This window comes from Priapulus caudatus, unplaced genomic scaffold (assembly GCF_000485595.1).
Source record: "Priapulus caudatus unplaced genomic scaffold, Priapulus_caudatus-5.0.1 Scaffold220, whole genome shotgun sequence".
Taxonomy (NCBI): Eukaryota; Metazoa; Priapulida; class Priapulimorpha; order Priapulimorphida; family Priapulidae; genus Priapulus; species Priapulus caudatus.
Window position 1 is genome coordinate 224,410 of NW_014577281.1, and position 19,634 is coordinate 244,043.

Genomic DNA, 19,634 nt, shown 5'->3' on the forward strand with positions numbered 1-19,634 from the left:
AAAACCTATGGGTAAAACACACGTTCAGACGTATGAGCAATGAGCAGATGCACGAACAACGTGTAACTATAAACCTCGACTCTGCATCAATTAATGTTCTCACAAAATAGACATGCTAATAATGGACCCCAAGGCCTTAATTGTAATCAATCATCCATGCCTAAAGCGAAAGAAGCTCTTTTATGCCAATTACTTATGTGCTACTGAAAAACTAAGTACTTTCTGTGAGCGTATGTAATTTTCTACATTGAAATTTTTGAGAAAAAAAACAATAGACTTGTCAAATAATTACATATTGCTTTAGACTTACTACTGTAGCTATTACAGATTAAAAAAAAACACATTGTGTAATGCGTGTTTACAACATACGTACACGATATATATATAATATATAATATATATATATATATATATAATATATATATATAATAATATATATATATATATATATACACATAATTATGTATAATATGTATATATGTATAATGTGATATGTTTTACAAGAAACACATGGAATTTGTTTATAGGTGGCGCTACTGATACAAATCAAATCATTGAGCGGAAATATTTAGAAATATTTTTGTTGTCAAAGATTAGCGTAGCGACCCAGCAGCTGAAAGTATTAGCGTGTTATATACTAATAGTGGGATTTATTGAGATATGTATCGAAAAGAAAAATCGCTTTCCATGAAAGGAAGTACATCTGCTTTGTGCCACAACCTTAGTGTGTATACAGATAATGATAAACGTACACAAAGCTATGGAGTTGTTCACAAATCCGTTGCAAATATTATAACAATCGCTGCGGATGGCGCAAATGTTTTGATGCAACGACAAGTAATCGTGAAGGAGCCGGGTGGCCATGGAAGTACAATAGTTATGCAGGTGATTGATAGCGGACCGACACCAGTTGTACATATTGCGGTTCAAGGATGTATTAGATGAAGCCAATGCATTTTCGCAATGTGCGACATGTTAGGTTAGCCGTTAGGTTAGGTAATAGGTTATAGCGCCAAGAATAACGGTTATTGCTAGGGTTAGAATACCGACTCACTGTGTATATTGACGTCAGTCACACAGGCCTGCTCGGGTTAGGGTTATGGTTAGCCTAAGGTTAGATTGGGTGTGAGTTTCAGGCCTGGCCTATTATTATCTCCATATCCACAGGCACAGGCACTTGAAGCGTTTCAATAAAAATATAATGGTTAATTGCTAACTAAATACGAAATATATTTACTACCAAATTTCTTTAATGTTTCTATACTCTCTTCAACTATTATTGCCGACAGTTTCCCTGTAAAATTCGTCCAAATCCTATGTCCAACATTTGAGCGGCCGGCGGCCATTGCTCTCGCGGCGGCCCAAGGATAGAGAACATGGGTCTCCACCACTCACCACACACACAGTGTGTCTAAACGACGGCGGACCGTTTCGGAGGCCTGAATAACTAAACAATCGCCTCTCTTCTCTGATTTGTCAGTTTTCCTGAACATAATCAGGATCAAATATAATTTTTATTATGCATAAACATAACGAAATAATTGAGTTAATTCCGAACATAAACAAAAGTTACAGAAACAAACAAAGAATACGATACAAATAAATTGCAGAAACAAATAAAATTCTAAAGACATACAGAAGCAGAGGAAAATAAAAACACCTTATGGGGTCGAACTTACGGTACCGGTCACTTCTACGAAGCGAACCTCTCTATCTGTTGAGGCCTACTGCAACCGAACTTTGAAGAATTAGATGCTATATACCAGCCCTAACCCTCCACCTCTATACCTACCCAACCCTATATCCAAACCCTATACCGCTATACAATATCCTATAACCCTAATTCCTATAATAAAATATAAATTAGCTCAAAAATAATAATAAAAGAAATAAGTGACATTTGTATAATAAGCGGCAATCAGAGAAAGAAGAGATTGTTTTAGTTTTCATAGGTATACCGAAACCGGGATCCGGCTTGTTTGACACTCTCTAAAAACCACTGTGGGCCTTCACCCTAAACGCCTAAATCCCAACCTCTAACCCTATACCTAATTTAATTGATCATAATATTAACTTTATATATTGATGTACCAATGACATCTTGGTTTTATTGGACCTCATGTTTCTTCTATCCTTGAACCGCTCGCCGGTCCGCACGTTGCACGCTTACACTTATATATATAGCCTGTTGGAAAGCGTGATCTGCAAAATTCGCAGTTTTCGATCGCTGTTCGCTCTTGATTTTCCACACTCACAGTCACGAATGACACATTCCAACAGCTTCCATCTTTTGTTATCTCATTTCGATAGAACAGTGTCACTTTTGTTATATCAAAACATTACTGTCTTGTTCGTTTAACCTGAGCTGTTCACTCGAAGTTAACAAGACTGAACGAAATTTCTTGCGTTCGCTAAGCTTCTTGCCATTAAATTGTAATGCTTGCAAGTACTGGGCCGATTAGTTATGACTGGTACTCGCTCCCACCTCGATTACGCCATCGAGTAACTAAGCTAAGCCGAGAGGTGTGGGAGCTGAGTGCCAGTCTAGGGCTAAGGCTGCACGCAGGCGCGGCATCTGCTTCCCAACTGCCCGTACGAGTCCCGGCCAATTGGATGCGTTTGCAAAAAACGTTGCAGTGCCGTTGGCGGCGCAAGAAATTGAGGTCACGAAAGCCGCGCGCTGGTGCGTGTTTCCGCATTCTTACCATTGCCATTACATTTACTGTGGTGTCACGTTAGCCGAACTGCGGAAAATTTCAGTCTGTGTGATTTCGAGCGTGACTATCAGCTCGGTTACGAACAGCCGACAAATATGTTTTTAAAACAATGTTGAATCACTGTCTTTGAAAAAGAAACTAAAGATGGAAGCGTTGGATGTGATCGTGCTTGTGAAAGTGTGAAATTTCAAGCGAGCGTCGAGTCGAATTGTCGATCTAACGCTTTCCTACCTGCTATATACTATATATATTATATAGTTGTAATGGGTACAAGCGTGCATGCTGCGAGAGCAGTGCCCTGCGTCGCCGCTTGCGCATGTTGGACGATAGGTGATTTGGACGGAATTTACAGGAAACTGTCGGCAATAATAGTAAAGAGAAGTATAGAAACACAGGGCTTGAAACTAACCTAAAATGTTCACTAGCCAGTCAGGGCTAGTGACTGTTAAAATCTACTAGCCGCTTAACCCATATCTCCACCCCTTTACTTTACTTAAGGTGCCGGCGCTGAGGCCGCTACCAGTGGAGTAAAATTTTGCCATTTGCCGGTGGAGGTGGGTGGATCTGGGTTTTGATTTTAGACGCTTCCGAGATGGCATTCGCGAAATTGACTGTGAATAATTTGATTCAGCATATATTCAGTATATATATTAATATATATTATATATATATTATATATATTAATATACATATATATATATATTATATTATCAAGTAGCTAGAACTATAATATCGTCTATGGAGTGTACATCGGGAAAAAGGCGGCCATTTTCACGGCAAATATTATTCTAGTCTTTGTATGCGGTTCTAGATCTAATGTCAATGGTATTTTTGTCGTTAATCAGCATCCTTTTCTCTCTAAAATCATAGACACTAACCGATTGTTGTTCTACGATACTCTAGGCCCGAGATTATTGGAGCGTTAATTCTAATTTGCCTCCTACTTAACCAGGCCTCCAAGTAGAATATAATGCCATGAAATATGCACTATTCCCATGTTTTTCCATTTGTATTCACTCGTGAAGGTGTATATCTAGCTCTTGATATATTATACCCAGTGTTTCAATTTTAAGCGTGTTTTTTCGGGCTTTGTCCGGAGGACAACCAAGAGAGTGAGCATATGTTGTCCCTCAAGAGTCTTCGGTTGTCTCGTCATATTGATTTTAACACCAGTGGCTGCATGCGCCTGCTGTGCACTGTTTGAATGCTCAGTGCTGTAAAGCAAAAGGCCTATGATCATGGTACCATTTTGTCCGTATTCGTCAGTGACAGCAGACATCTGGCCGATGGTTCGCCTTGTTTCAGACTCATTAATATCAAACGTAGCAGCAATAAAGATAGTCTTTCTTTTACTAGATAAATGATAAAGAAGTCCTTCTTTATCTGCTTCTTGATTATTATGAATGTATAATAAATATTGGTACATGTTGTACTATGCTGGGATCAAATGACGCTAATAATATATATTTAATTCTAAAATTGCATGAACATTTATTTGCATGGAACACTACATTAAGTTTAACTAACATTACTAAACATTACTAATCACTTCCGTGTCTAATGTTCACAGATGCAGTCAAAATTAGTGTGAAAATTGACAAGAAAACATTGTGTTCACCAAACATTTGTGTTAATAACACGAAACATTGGTGTTGTCTTAAACCACGTGATTTATACTCTTGTATCAAAGGAAGCCCGACCAATCGCGCTCTTAGTACCATGTACGTGTGTTCGAGCGTAGATGTGCTAACCCTGGCCCTGTTATGTAAAATGAAACGGGCGTGCCATTATCAAATATAAAAATTCCCCTCGCGCAACAGGTGGCTGGTCCATACCAGACATTTTACTAGCCTTGTCCTTTACTGATTTCTACTAGCTCGGCGCGTTTTGCACTGGTTCGTTTAGTTTTTGCAAGTCCCTGAAACTATTAAGTAATTTTTGTCAGTAGTTAGTTAGTTTTCTAATTTATATTTTTTTATTTGAATCATCGCTTTCAAGGCCTGTGCCCATATCGTTGTCCAATGTAAGTCTTAGTTTGTTTTAATATGTGCAGTGACCGTTCTTTGGCCTCGACTAAAACAAATGTTGGCAGTGCGTTCCACGCATTTTACCACATCTTTGCTGGGAAGAAGTGCTGTCGCCAATTGCAGTCCTGGATATATTTTTTTGAATAGTTTCAGGGATTACTCCCTGGTGGTTCCGGTTGCCAGTGTGAAGGATTGGTTGCTATTTATGTTTTCTTTGTCTGTTAAAATTTTGCAAGTTTTGATCAGGTCTCCCCTCTCTCTCCTCTGTTCCAGTGAATATAGACCTAGGATTTCCGGTCTCTTCTCGTATTCCAGGTTACGTATAGAGTGGACTAGCTTGGTTGCCCTCCTTTGCACTTTTTCTAACAGGTCCATATATTTCTTATAGTAGGGTGACCAGGCTTGCACACAGTACTCTAGGTGGGGTCTGATGAACGTCTTGTACAGGATAAGGAAACACCTTTTATCAACATACTTGAATGTTTTCTTGATCGATCTCAGTACCCCCATCGCTTTATTCGCTGCTCTGGTACACTGTAGAGTGGGTTTCAGGTCGCTGTTTATCCATATCCCAAGGTCTTTCTTCATGATCTCATCTAACACTGTTCTTGTCCCAGCCTCATCGGTCATTGAGTATTCAAACTGTTCGTTATTTCCTCCTAAATGCATCCGTTTGCACTTCCCGACGTGAAACTTTAATAGCCAATTCCTTGACCAATCACACATATTTAGGTCATGCTGCAGTAGCATGCAGTTCGTTGTTGTCGATATAGATTTCCAAATTTTTGTATCATCCGCAAACATTTTCATATCACAAATTATTATGTTCGGGATATCATTTTCATATACCAGGAACAGTAGTGGTTCTAGGACCGATCCTTGCGGAACCCCGCTATCTACTGAGCACCATTCCGAGTACAGTCCTCGAACGCTCACCTTCATCTGGCGCCCCACAAGAAAGCTTTCAATCCAGTTTATGAGTGTTCCTCTTATACCATACGCTTTCAATTTCTTCAATAGCCTCATGTGCGGAACCGTGTCAAATGCTTTCTGATAGTCTAAAAAGATGGTGTCGATGCAATTACAATTGTCAATGGCCTTACTCCAAGCTTCAAATGTCTCTAGGAGATTAGTCAGACAGCTCCTCCTCGACGTAAATCCATGTTGGTGTTCTGTAAACAATTTGTTCTCATCCATGAATTTTACTACTTCATCACGCAATAGTGATTCCATGACCTTACAACACACACATGTCAGTGAAACTGGTCTGTAGTTCTCAGCAGCCGTCCTACTCCCTTTTTTGAAGATGGGAGAAACCTGCGCTTTTTTCCATGTTGTTGGTAGGGTTCTTTCCTGTACAAGGATTTTTTTAATATTAATGTGAGTGGCAATGCAAGTCCATCAGCATATTCTTTTAGCAGTTTCCGGTGTATTCCATCAGGTCCTGGTGACTTGCCTGGCTTCAGTTCTCTCAGCTTCTTTTCCACTTGTGCAGCTGTAATCTCAATACTGTCCAAGCTTGTACCAGGTTGCACTCTATCTACAAAATTTGGGATGTTACCCTCTGGCTCCGTTACAAACACCGACTTAAAATAGTTGTTCAGTAATGATGCTGCTTCTTGGTCGTTGTCTGTTAACATGTACCTTCTCTTTTGGCTAGTCGAGTTATTCCAGCTTTGACCTTCTGTTTCTCGCGCACGTATCCATAAAACTTCTTGGGGTTGCTCTTGAATACATCAACAAGACCTCGCTCATAATTTTTCTTGGCATCGTTACACAAGTTGGAAGTGATGTTTCTCTGTTTAACATAATTGGCATAATCTTTTTCTCTGCCTAGTCTACAGTACTTTAAGTAAAATTTCCTCTTCTTCTATATTGCTTTTCGAACAGGCTTGGTCAGCCATCTTGGTCTCTGGTTCTTATTTGGTGGTCTCTTCTCTGGTACATTCCTCTTACTAAGGTCTTCAATTTTTTGCTCCAACTCCTGCCAAGCACTGTTGAGTGTTGGTGTCCAAACCTCCCAATACTGTCTTCTAATCAGTGGCTTTAATTTCTGTGTTTAAAGATATATAATCTCCTTTCCAGTAGTTTCGGCTTTCGTACTTGTGTTTCAGGCTGTTTGGGTCCAGGTGTGTTATGGTCGTCCATGCTAGTCCAATGTGATCGCTCTTTCCGATGGGTGCCAAACAACTCACTTCCTCGATCATATTCTCATCATTTGTGAAGATCAGATCAAGTTTAGATGGCTCGTGACCTTCTCTATATCTTGTCGGTACCATCACATGTTGCAATAGAAACATGTTCTGTGTCTTGTCGAGGAACCTACTGTGGAATGACAGTGGGCTGCAACTGGTGCAATAGTTCACATAATCAACCTCGGGTATATTAAAGTCACCAATAATCAGAACATGCGTCTCCTGTCCACTCGCTACCTTAGAAAATAGATCAATCAATTCTTCATTGTTCTCCTGTGTACTAGCTAGACTAGTGATCGATAACACACTCCTATGAGTAAAACATCCTCTCCAGTTAGTTGGATTTCACACCATATTGATTCAGCAAACTCGCTAACCTCTAGTCTTGGACAGGTCGATGCTTGGAGATCGTTTTGGACCAGTAATAGTACTCCTCCTCCCTGTGCTCCTACTCGATCTTTTCTGAAAAGATCATACCCTCTTAGGGTGAACAAACTGTCTGGAGTGTTCTCATTTGCCCACGTCTCTGTGATACCAATAATGTCTGGTTTCAGTTCGTCTATTAGGGCTTCAAATTCATCTAACTTATTTACAATGCTTTGTGTATTTGTGTAGAAATTTGAAATAGAAATAGGTGCTCCTGTACCACTATTTACAACAATATCCCCTCTATCTCCCCCTAGTATTGTCTCAGGCCTGGTTTCCCACGTTCCTTCTTTAGTTTGACAATCTGTCCGAACCTTAATACCAGATCCTGCTCCCCTTTGCCTCTTCTTTCTTCTATCTCTGCCACTAAGACTCTTGTCCTCTCGCTCTCTTTGGGAGTCAAATCCGGTTTCAATGTCACAAATGTCGACAGCTGTTATATCTTTGGGGCCCATATTGGCATTATTGCTATACATCATCATGGACTCATATGACCCAAAATCATCGCCATGGCTTTACGAAAATGACAGGTCTCAATGGGACCCATGTTCTCTATCCTTGAACCACATAACTTTAGGCCAAAAGAAAATATAGGTGTGGTTACGGTTTCCCGACCGACCCTATTTATTCCCAGCGACCCTAAACATTTTATTCATTTTTTAAAATTAAAATTTTTTTTTAAATTAAAATTTTTTTCAGTTCCTGCTTCAAAAGGCACAACGCACATCCTTCGGACATGGTTTGTAAATAAAATATTTCAAGAAAATAAAATGTTTTCCCTACCTACCTACCCTATTTTTTTTCAGCATGTAACGGTAACCACACATATATTTTGTTTTGGCCTTATGAGACGTGATTTGTGGAATTTATAGATAATCATATTGCAGATTACATGTACCACTCACTCTGAGTCTTAGTCTTACCTAGCCCGACGAGGCTTAGACACAATAAATAAGAGTAGGGTTGTTGGGTTACATTTGTGGGGTTTGCTGGGTTACATTTATGGGGTTTGTTGGGTTACATTATTGTATCTAGACGAGGCTGTGCGACTGATTGTCTTCTAACCCTAGCAAGACCGTTTCTTGGAGCTAACTCTTACCTAGGTTATATATTTCAATATTTGACCTATTATTATCCTCCACTTTTTTATTTAGATGAAGTATTGTGAGTTTCCTGAACGAAGTCTAATGGTGATGGCTTGTCAGCGAGGCATACAGGTAAGTTGTGCCCATGCAATGCTGAGCAGTTACCTCTATATTTGATTTTCAATAAGTTTTAAACTGAAAGTGTTTTCAATTGTATGTAAATGTGGTAGGCATGTCTGTTTGTTTTATTCACTCCTTGTATGTCAATTAGGTTTTTTTTACTGAATTTGCCGTGATGATCTGTCTGTTGATCACATTTCTCTCTCTCTCTTTCTCTCTCTCTCTCTCTCTCTCTCTCTCTCTCTCTCTCTCTCTCTTTCTCTCTCTTCAATATAGTGACAGTCCCTTGGACGTAGAGGACTAATCATGAGGTTATGCGGTTATGAGATACAGAATACAGAGATACAGCATATTTGTTCTGCCAACGTACTTATTATTTATCACATTTTAAATTGTCTGTTATTGTTATTACAGAATATATCTTCAATAAAATTAGGAGATTACTCCTGAATTTAAACGGGTGTCATTCCATTTGTCACAATACTACTAGCTTATTCTTATTCACAGTCACTACTTTGGTTTAGATGCTATATCTTAACAAAATACAAAGTTTAATTTCTTACTTGTATTAAAATAGGAAGAGGTTAAATGTTACAATATATTTTCAGATATATGAGTCAGATGGCTCAGTGATGTTGTATTGGCACTCTTTGGTAAACCCTGAGTCAAATGAAGGTAAATGTATAAATAGGATTGTGAGGTAATGATGCTACATTTTTAGCTCAGCTAACGAAGTCAGATGCAGCTTGTAGAATCGCGTGGATTTGTTTACTATTAACAAAGGACTGAACTGCTTTTGCTATTAAAGCCTTCTCCACCCGCCCTTCCCTCCACCCTCCCCTCCCACCACCCTCCCCGCACCACCACCACTACGCTCGCGCTCGACGCATATCCATGATAACGTTAATATAGCGAAGTCATTAAAGTTACACAGCTATATCTTTATTACTGTACTAGTACCGGTATAGCAAAGCCTATCAACGCGGTGGCGGGAGGGCGCACTTGATTCGGTTGCCAGTGAGTTTATCAGGAGAGTACTCGGCTACAGTACACGTCAGTTGAGCGCTGTCGCTCTGCGGCACTTGTTTAGACTTGCAGTAATTTTTAATTTTAATCCAAATAATTTTAATGTTAGTGATATTTGGTCACCTATATCACATTTTCTGGCCCTCGTATCTTTTATGTTATCTCATAACATAAACTAATCACCCTTTTTAACCAATACAAGTCTTTGGTACTGTAATGTTGGCTGCAAATAGAAAAAAAGTTTACCAAGTGGCACAAGGTTAATAAGTTTATGATGGAATGTTTTGTGCATCTCAATATTTCTCTAAGTTATCATCAAATTGATTGAAAGTCCATTTGTCTAAAGTACAGTGGTCTGATGTTTATTTGGCATCAGTTTTCCCTTTTTACTTTTGCTGTTATTGTATTAAAAAGCATATATTAAAAATCTTTATTAAAGTTAAAGAGGAAAATTTAATGTTGTTTTTTATAGTGTCAAAAGCCTATGCCAGAGGTATCTGCACATTACAAGATTCGATGCTTTGCATTGGTAAGCCTAACCATAGCAGTGTTGAGCTTATAGCATTTAAGCTAGTACTGTACAGAACAGTGCCCAGCAAGTAGTGGTTAGTGTAAAGTGACACATTTCATGTTATGTATTTATCTAAGATATATTACCACCCACCCATTTACTTTATAGTCTGAGCACTTCAATTTGGTATTCCAGTTTAATGGGACCATTTACATTCACTAGCTGTCTATGAGTGGTATGCATGCTTGTCAGCTATATTAAAAACTATTTTATATTTATTATACCTATATGTATATTATTCACGTTCTTCTGTCGGCCATGCAATATTCTCTAATCAAATGTGTGTGAATTACAGGTACAGACAGTGGCACAATTCTGGTATTTGAGATCCCACCAAAAGGAACAAATATTTTGCTGAAGGAATCCCTGAAAGAACACGTATTACCTATTAGTTGCCTGCACAGTCATGGCTTAGTTTTAGCCAGTGGGGATGATTCTGGATGCATCATATTGTGGCGTGTGGAAGAATCTCAACTCCACCCATACAAAAGAATAGATGGACTTGGGTAACTATACACACTATATAAAGAAAATAGAACCTTTATGTAATTTAAATGTAATGTAATAAGACAGTTTAGTGGCTATATGACTTAAAGTTGTTCAATTGGATTTAATATTATCTAATTCTAAAGCTTTTTGTTAAAAGATGCAAAATTTCTATGTGCCGAAACCATTTGAATGATTGACCTGTAGTCAAGTATGTTTGTTAAATTGGACAATCCCATGAATTACGAAATGTTTTGCATATGCTATGTTTATTTGGATTATTTTCTTATTTTTATGCAATAAAAAAAAATCAAAATTAAAATGTTATTCTTTGAAAACAAACGAAATTGAGCTGACGTTATATAATTCATAATATACCATTCAGGGGTAGAAATAAGGAATAAAAAAGAGATGGTCCACAGGACCATCTAGTTTGAAATTTAGATGGTCCTCCTAAATTTGAAATTGTTCTCTAAAAGTAATGCGGCGTGCAAGCGTAAGAAAGAGATTTTACATGGTGATAAAATGGTTTAATTATTCACCTACATTACAATGAATGTATCAAACGATACAGTAATTGTTTATTCACTTTAAAGTATATTGGAACGTGGAAACTTCAAAGAAAATTACCGTAAAATGGGACCAAAATATTCAATGGTTCGTCGGACCATTGACTGAAAATCTGATGGCCGCGGACCATCGGACCATCAGTTATTTCGACCCCTGCCATTTACCCAAAAGGAAAAGGGAAGTATCACAGAGTAAAATGTTGTTCTTCCATTATTTCTGTACAGGAGCCCATGTTCTGGTGTGCGATTATGGAATGAGCTACTGGTTGCTACATATGGATCTGGTCACATACGTCTGTTCAAGGTAATTTCGGGTCACATGTGTGCAGAGGTGACTGCACATGCCAGATGGATAAATGCTATAGATGTGGTTCATCGAAATGGAATGGTAAGTGGATATTTCAGAACAAGTTTTTATTATGTGAAATATGCTTAGAAAGATCTTAGATATTGCATTGTCTTGTTTTAAAAATAATTTAGATTTCAATTTTAAATATTTCAAGATGAGATGTGTCATGTGATGATTACAACAAAATGAAATGAAATAAATAAAGGAATTCGCAAGGCCGAGTAGGACATGATGTATGTCTATTTCAGCAAATAATTAGTTGGCAGAATCATAAAGCATCTATGTTTAGTTACTACAGCAATGGTTTCTGCACTTGTGATTACTTAACCTATCCATCTGAGCCTGATAACGACACACCCTTGAATATTGGTGCTAGTTCAGTTAAACTGCATGTTTAAATGTCAACTTTGTTGTACTTTATTACCAAACATTGTTTTTTAGAACATATCCCAACAGGTTACTACTGCCTGTTAACTTAAGCATGTCAGGTGTCAATAGGTCATTAGATTTATTATTTGGAAAATTGCAGTCACCTAGTAATTTTATTTAACCAACTTGTTAATGTGTTTCCATCGAACATATATGAAGTAGATGAGGGAATATGCGACTTTCTATTGCTGTAGTTTTTATACATGAGGTTTGTCGAGAGTCTTACTTGCTCAATTGTATATATCTGTTCGTTTTTCTTAATACTGGTGTGTTACAGGTGTTGACTGTGAGTGAGGACTCATTTGCTAAAATATGGCAGCTGAAAGAAGGTGATGCTCCAGAGGTGGGTAGCGATATTGTTATTGTGTTGCTGTTGTTTGATTGATATCGTTGTTCATTTCGTGAGTCTATGTATATATGTCATTAGCAAGTGTCTTTGTGAGGATTATTTGAAAGGATTTCTTGGTTGAATTTATGGATATCAGGGCAAGTACATCCTGGGCAGTCAACCACCAGACCGGCAGTCAACCCTCTGGACAAACATCCCCCTCAGGCGATTATTTTCAGACAATTACCTCCTGTAATTATTTATTTTTCATTCTGTAATATTTCTTTATTATTTATCTTTTGAGAATTGGGGTTAACACAAATGTTAGTGCAGCCACCACCTCTCTCAGGCCGTCTATCGTAAAGTCCAGAGTGTTTGTCTACAGAGAGAGTAACTGGTCAATGCTGATCTTAGCCTGCATGTTGGCAGCCATCACTTTTGTCCCTCTTCATGGTGTTGTGGCAGGCGTTTGAGGGCCTGGCTGGCTCTATGCCCGAGTAGGCCCAGTCAGTAGTGCTGATAGGGTCTATGTCCCCCAGGGTACTGCTGGAACGTAACCTGGGTACGGTCCGGTATACCGGAACGTACCCTGGTACTAAATACTACTATCTAATATGCCGGACCGTACCTCGCCTACTCCACTAATGAGTCTAGGGAGTCGCCTACTCCACTAACGAGTCTAGGGAGTCGCCTACTCCACTAACGAGTCTAGGGAGTCGCCTACGCCTACTCCCTAACCCTAACCCTAACCATATCAGCTAGATAGTTACCAGGGTACGTTCTGGTATACAGGACCGTACCCAGGGTACGTTTCGGCAGTACCCTGGGGGACATAGACCCTATGAGCCTCACTAGTGGGCTAGATTGAGTACAAATACATGGGTCAAGAGCAGTGTCATGGTGATCATGCACCACGCTTTGCTCATGACATGTGGAATGTGGAAAGTGGATTTAGTCATACAAACAACCATATCGAGAGATAAAACCATGATGTGCCGGCAAATGGTGCTTACCGTCCCAGAATCTGGCAGTTCTTTGATGTGTTGAAATGTAAACAGGCACTATATGTTGTAGATGTGAATTTTTGGTTGTTATCTTTATATCTTATATGATTTATTATTTCTGAGTATTTTACATTGAGATCTTTACTCAGAACGATTATGAACAAGTGCCGCAGTGCGACAGGGCTCATCTGGTGTCTGGTGCTTTGCGTGACTAAAGTTCATCTTGTGCATAGCAAGATGTCTTATACCATACAGTCTTCCTTATTCTTGTTTGACTTGTCCGTAGCGCAATTGAAACGATCACTAATATACTCAAAAATTATTCATTCATTTATTATATTAATTAAATAATCAAATCAATAAGAATAATAGAAAATATCACTAACCTTTTCGCACCCACCGAAATCTATATGCACTTGCCAGACACATGTGCATTGCAGGTTGGCAGGGCAACAATACTGATTAGGCAAGCGTGCCACCATGGGCTGCCCCGTGTTTTTTGCCTACACCACAGAGCATCTCACCATGTTCAGCCTTCAGGGTGCTATGAACGACTGCTTTAGAAATAATATGATTTAGTAGCAGTAAACTTTGTTCAACAACATTTGCCTTGGCCAAATTCAACTGTGGCAATTACTGTAGCCTCACAATTCACACACGGTATGGGACTTAATATAGCAACAAGCAGTTCAGTCCTTTGTTAGGCACCCATCAAGCAAAATAATTTAACCCTCTCTGAGGGCAAAAAGATTATCCAGCACACTTACTTTCGCAATGTCAGCGGAAAGTACATTCAATGCGTCGCTTTCAATAAAGGCCAATAAAAATGGTAGTCACCGCTGAAAAAAAGTTTTTCAATCGGTCTCGTCAGACATGTCTCAGAAAATGTCTAAAATCTGCCTTGTGCCTCGCCATTGAATCTTTGACCTGTGCACTCACACTTTCGCAACTGTGATGGCTTTTCCTCCATGATGCTATATCACCAGACATATCACGAGCCTAGGTCGAGCCATTAGACTTTGTGCCGCAATTCTGCATTTCCTCCTATACTTAAGTTCAGAGGGAATGTTCCCTTCTTTTACACTCTCTGAACCTTTGACACCCCAGCTTCGTCATCCAACTCGTTTTTCGGAATTACACCCTACGTCCCTGACTTTTGAATCGCCCTCACGTCTGTAGCCGTTTAGATTCGTGCTCCACTGCGGACGGACGGCCAGACGGACGGCCGGACGCACGCTCATGCGATTCTACAAGCTGCATCTGACTATGTCAGATGAGCTAATAAATACAAGAAAAGTAATATGATAGTATTTGACATTTTTCCTTCAAATGATTTTCTTCAAGGAATTGTGTTTTATATAATAATCTCAAAAATAGATAAAACTAACATCAGCAATTGTAATTGTCTGGAGCATGTGGGTGGGGTGTCCAGGGAGTGACGGTACTAGGGGTATTGTAGCACAATAAAATTTATGTAATGGAATCTTTTGTAATTAGATGTAGATCATGGGTGTGGCAATAATTTTAATAACCTAAGTTGGAGTTCCAGTAAGAGATATTGAATGTATACCATAATAACGCTCATGCCAAAATATCAATTTTTAGCTCATCTGACATAGTCTGATGCAGCTTGTAGAATCACATGATTGTCCGTGCGTGCGTGCGTGCGTGCGTCCATCCGTCAACAGTTGGGCACAAATCTAAATGGCTCGATGTACGGATTCGAAAGTCGGGACATGGGGGGGGGGGTAATCCGAAAACGAGTTGGGATGTCGACGCTGGGGATCAAAGGTCAAAGGTCAAGAGGTGTAAAAGAAGGGGGAACATTCCCTCCTTAACTTAAGGTATAGGGAGGAAATGCAGAATTGCGACACAAATCTAAACGGCTTGACCTATGCTCTTAATATTCGGTGTATAGTGTGATGGGCAGGAAACCCATCACCAGTGCCAAATTGGAGGTCAGAGGGCAGTGGGGGAAAGGTCACATATCAGACATTTTCTGAGGACATGGCCTAATGGTCAGACTGAAGTGACTGAAGGACTGAACTGCATTTACTATTAGAACCCATTCCCCCCCTTCCCCTCCCCCTCTCTTTCTCCCTCCCTCTCCCCCATCACCCTCCCACCACCACCACTACGCTCGAGCTCAACGCATATCCATGATAACATGTTAATATAGTGAAGTCATTAAAGTTACACAGCTGTATCTTTATTACTGTACTACTGGTATAGCAAAGCCTATCATATATTTTACATCTGTATTAGTAGTATCCTAGATATATGCTCTGGGCGCAAACGCGGTGGCGGGAGGGCGCACTTGATTCGGTTCCCAGTGAGTTTATCAGAAGAATACCCGGCTACAGTACACGCTGTTGCTCAGTTGAGCGCTGTCGCTCTGCGGCACTTGTTTTCTAATATTGCTTATATTTAAATGATATATTACCTGATGCAGATTAATTTTAATGTTTTAGATAGAACATCTATCAAGTGAGTGTGTACAGAATGTGCTGTTGTGTGGAGCAGCATTCACACACCCTGATGGCACGAGCTTCTGTGTAACCGGTTGTGACCTGGCTGAGGTCATATGCTTCACTACCAAATAAGATGGATCAAACTAATCTGATCTCTGAATGTGATGGAATACCCTGGAATGCTCCGCAGGACAGATGTTCCCCATTATTGTTGTTGATGGTTGTATATTTATTTGGTTGATAGATTCTAGATAGAATTGAGCCACTAGTATGATCTTTGAATATGCTGGAATACCCCAGCTCTGCAGGACATGTTGCACATTATTTTTATTGATGGTTGTATATTCATTCCGTCCAATTGCCATGTTTACACGTCATATTTTCACGTATTTACCACTGCTTTTCATTGTGGCCAAACACCATACTATAAGCTTTTCATAGCACGATCTCACTACATGTAGCTCAATATGATTGTGGCTATCTAGTCTTATATAAACTAATGCAGGCAGTAATCACCTTCTCTGAAACTATATTCACGGGAAACAAACGTTTAAACTGCATGTTTCAGTGATAACATATGCAGTTAAACTGGTCAATCACGATGAATATTGAAAATTAGATCACATTTAATTGTTCCATAATGTGACATTATAACCATGATATTTAACCATAATTATGCACGGGATTGTGCACGTCCATGTTCAATGAAACCTGACTAAAATGATAGTTTGATGGGATATTGTGTGTCGGAGTGTGTAGTTTAGAAGAACGTGAGACTAGCGTGCACGATGTAATTAAAACAGGCATGTTGTTTACATTATCATACACATTGTTTATTTTGTTGTTACACATTTATCAATTTCTCTATAAAAACCTGCCTTTCTGATCACTTTATAGTGTATTAGGTATAAATTCTTCTATATTATTTTATTCCATGTTTGATGTTACTTTAGCTGTCATATTAACAGGAGCCTATCAATATTGATAGACTCCTGATATTAAGGTGTGCGTTCGCTAGTTCATTGAATGCAAATGCGAATTTGCCACAAAAGCAGTGTAGTGTAAAGTGAAAAATATAATATAATTTATGTAATATATCTGTTTAAAAATTTAGTTGAGTAAAATGTTTGAATTCGTCTATTTATTTTCTTGCCCTATCAACTTTTTTTCTGGTAGCATTGGATGTGTTTATGATCATTCATTCCATAACCACGCAGTCTTACAAGTTTAATATTTTTCATTGTCCGCTGACATCGGGCATTAACTTCTGGTGAAAACTCATTACTGGCAATTTATTAGGCCATAGTACATACAAACTATGTGAAACGTTCAGATATAACCAGATTACCACTATTTGTTATACATATTCTGCATACGCATGTTCCATAAGTATCCCCAGATGACATAGGTATAGTAGTGCACATGCTTAGACGTCAGAGGTGACGCGTGATGATGTCAGACGACATACTGCACAGTAGATATGACGGTAATTGACACGCTAGTAAAAATTTAATGTACATCAGCCTTCTCTCACTCACTAGCTTGGTAACATTATATAGATAGTAGTGCATAGACGAAAAACAGTAGTGGATTGTGAGTAATATAGTCGTCCGACGCGCCAAGACTAAAACCACGTCTAGACAAGTAATCGTCGAGTATCGGGCCGGCATATCCAATACACTTGTAACGCACGAACGCACGCACACACACCCGGCAGATAATGGGTGGGAGAGAGAGTGCGGTAGGAAGGAAGGGATTTATTTCTTCATTTCTCATTACTTTTGAATTGCTTTGTCATAACGACCACCCCTGTTCCAACCGTAACTTCTGAGAGCAAGATTAGCCACAGAAGAAGCCAGACACTGGTCGCCCTTGCTCAACAACACCTAATGCCGCAGCAGTAACTTGGCGTAGCGACTCCACTGAAACGCATAACTTGCATTCTCAGCAGATGGCGTGTGCGAGCTCCCAGGTGAACCACCTCCAGCACTATTACTATAACGTCCTACGACGTATCAGTGTTGCATATTCTCTGGATGACGTCATGCTGCAATACTTGGTAATTTCTTGGAGTTGCCACCCATTCACAAATTCGTGCCATCAGCAAGCACGTGAGCCAGCCTAATCATTGCCTCAGCTTTAAGCCCGGCGCACACGTGGCGATTTTTATCGACAGTACCGGCGATTCTGTTGTCAGCAACAAAATCGCCGAGAAATCGCCACGTGTGCGCTGCCCGGCGTCACCGATTTTGACGCCAGAAACTCGTCGCTGGAATATCAAACATGTTAGATATTTGTTGCCCAGTCGCTGAACAATCGCCACGTGTGCGCCGCACTGGCGACGGATCCCGGCAACAGTTTTTGGATTAACCAATCAAATGCATGATTTGAAGCACGTGATCAAAATTATGGCAGTGCCCGTGGTGTGGTTTGAACAGGTCATGTACAGTTCATACAGTGGTATGTCGCTGACAGATGGTTGCATTGTCGCCGGGTGGCGCACACGTGGCGATTTTTATCGACAGTGCTGTCGATAAAAATCGCCGGTACTGTCGATAAAAATCGCCACGTGTGCGCCGGGCTTTACCAACCAGGCTGAACCCCCCCCCCCCCACCAATCGGTCAGCAACCGATGCGTTACGCACACGCCACGTAAGCCGTTACAGCATGTCTGGTTGTCAGAATGCCCAATATCTGTCAACGCAACATTATGTTGTTAAAATTGTACATTAACTGTAATGCGTAGACACTCGGCAGCAGTTTAATCCGGCGAAGCTTGCCACTTACGTTCACCAAAAGAAGGGCCTGGTGGTACTTAGAGAGCAATAACTGAAGAAGGCGTACACACTAACTTTCGACAAAGATGTCTGCAGTATATTTATATAGGCTTACACAAACCGAACACTGTACACACTGGAGAAAAGATTTATCACCAGTGAAATGACTCGCATTCACTCGGAGAAGCTTTGTTAGAGAATCGCCAGAATGAGCCAGGAAGCTCAATCTTCCACTAAATCGCAAATTTGAGATCTCTAAATAATGAACAACATTAAACCTATTGAAAACTTGGCAAATGAGTAATACTGAGAGAATAAGAGACAAATATTTGAGAGAAAACTCAGCTGAATGTAATTACAAATTTTGACAAGTAAATAAAACAAACTGATAGTCTGAATGAACATAGCACTTGTACTGTTGCACCGTTTTGTACATATGACTGCCTGAATACAACTGTAAACAACATACACAAATCATTCTATAAGCACGTGTAGTACATATTCACAAAAACCTTTGCGTGCTCTAAAGAAACAGGCCTTGCAACAGGTGTGGTGAAGATGCCTCTGCTGGGAGATAGTATACCAGTGTTAGCATTGCTTTGGTTAGTAAAGCACATTATCAATAGTTTAAAAATATCATTCATTACATTACACTCGATGCCACATTTCATAGACACGATAGATTGTCCATGAAATTTTTTTAGGAATCTACTATATATACATGTATATTCTCTCCTGACATTACACACGTTTGGGCACGCTTATTTTCAATAAAAGGCTAATGAACAAACCACTGGTATGCTATGGAATGGAATGGGAGAGATGGTGACACTCACAAATTGATTACAGAGACTTAAAAATGGATATATTTATATAGAACGCATTATATAGGTCATATTTCCAGAGAATTTAAGTGTAATTCATTGAAGATTTTCCTCAATTCCTTCCTTCCTTATTCTACAGCTCGCTTTTTTAGCACAAACACTACAGATAGGTTTACCCACCCATAAATAAACTCCTGCATCAAACCTCAACATGCCATATAAGCACAAGC

At 39.5% G+C, this 19,634-nt stretch overlaps 1 protein-coding gene across 3 annotated transcripts; it reads left to right on the forward strand.

Annotated features, from left to right (window-relative positions):
* The first annotated feature begins 577 nt into the window (after nucleotides 1-577).
* LOC106807529 (WD repeat-containing protein 54-like) lies at nucleotides 578-16,943 on the forward strand. 3 transcript variants are annotated; one of them, XM_014809894.1, is made up of 9 exons: nucleotides 578-885; nucleotides 8,520-8,582; nucleotides 9,179-9,245; nucleotides 10,069-10,125; nucleotides 10,463-10,673; nucleotides 11,448-11,610; nucleotides 12,278-12,343; nucleotides 12,486-12,580; nucleotides 15,804-15,889. In XM_014809894.1, the coding sequence occupies exons 1-9, from the start codon at nucleotides 661-663 to the stop codon at nucleotides 15,805-15,807; spliced, it is 951 nt and encodes a 316-aa protein (XP_014665380.1). In that variant the 5' UTR covers nucleotides 578-660; the 3' UTR covers nucleotides 15,808-15,889. The 3 variants fall into 3 exon arrangements, with proteins under 3 accessions (XP_014665380.1, XP_014665379.1, XP_014665382.1); XM_014809893.1 differs by lacking the exon at nucleotides 12,486-12,580 and having other exon boundaries at nucleotides 15,804-16,943; XM_014809896.1 differs by lacking the exon at nucleotides 12,486-12,580 and having other exon boundaries at nucleotides 11,448-11,526; nucleotides 15,804-16,943.
* Nucleotides 16,944-19,634: the final 2,691 nt, after the last annotated feature.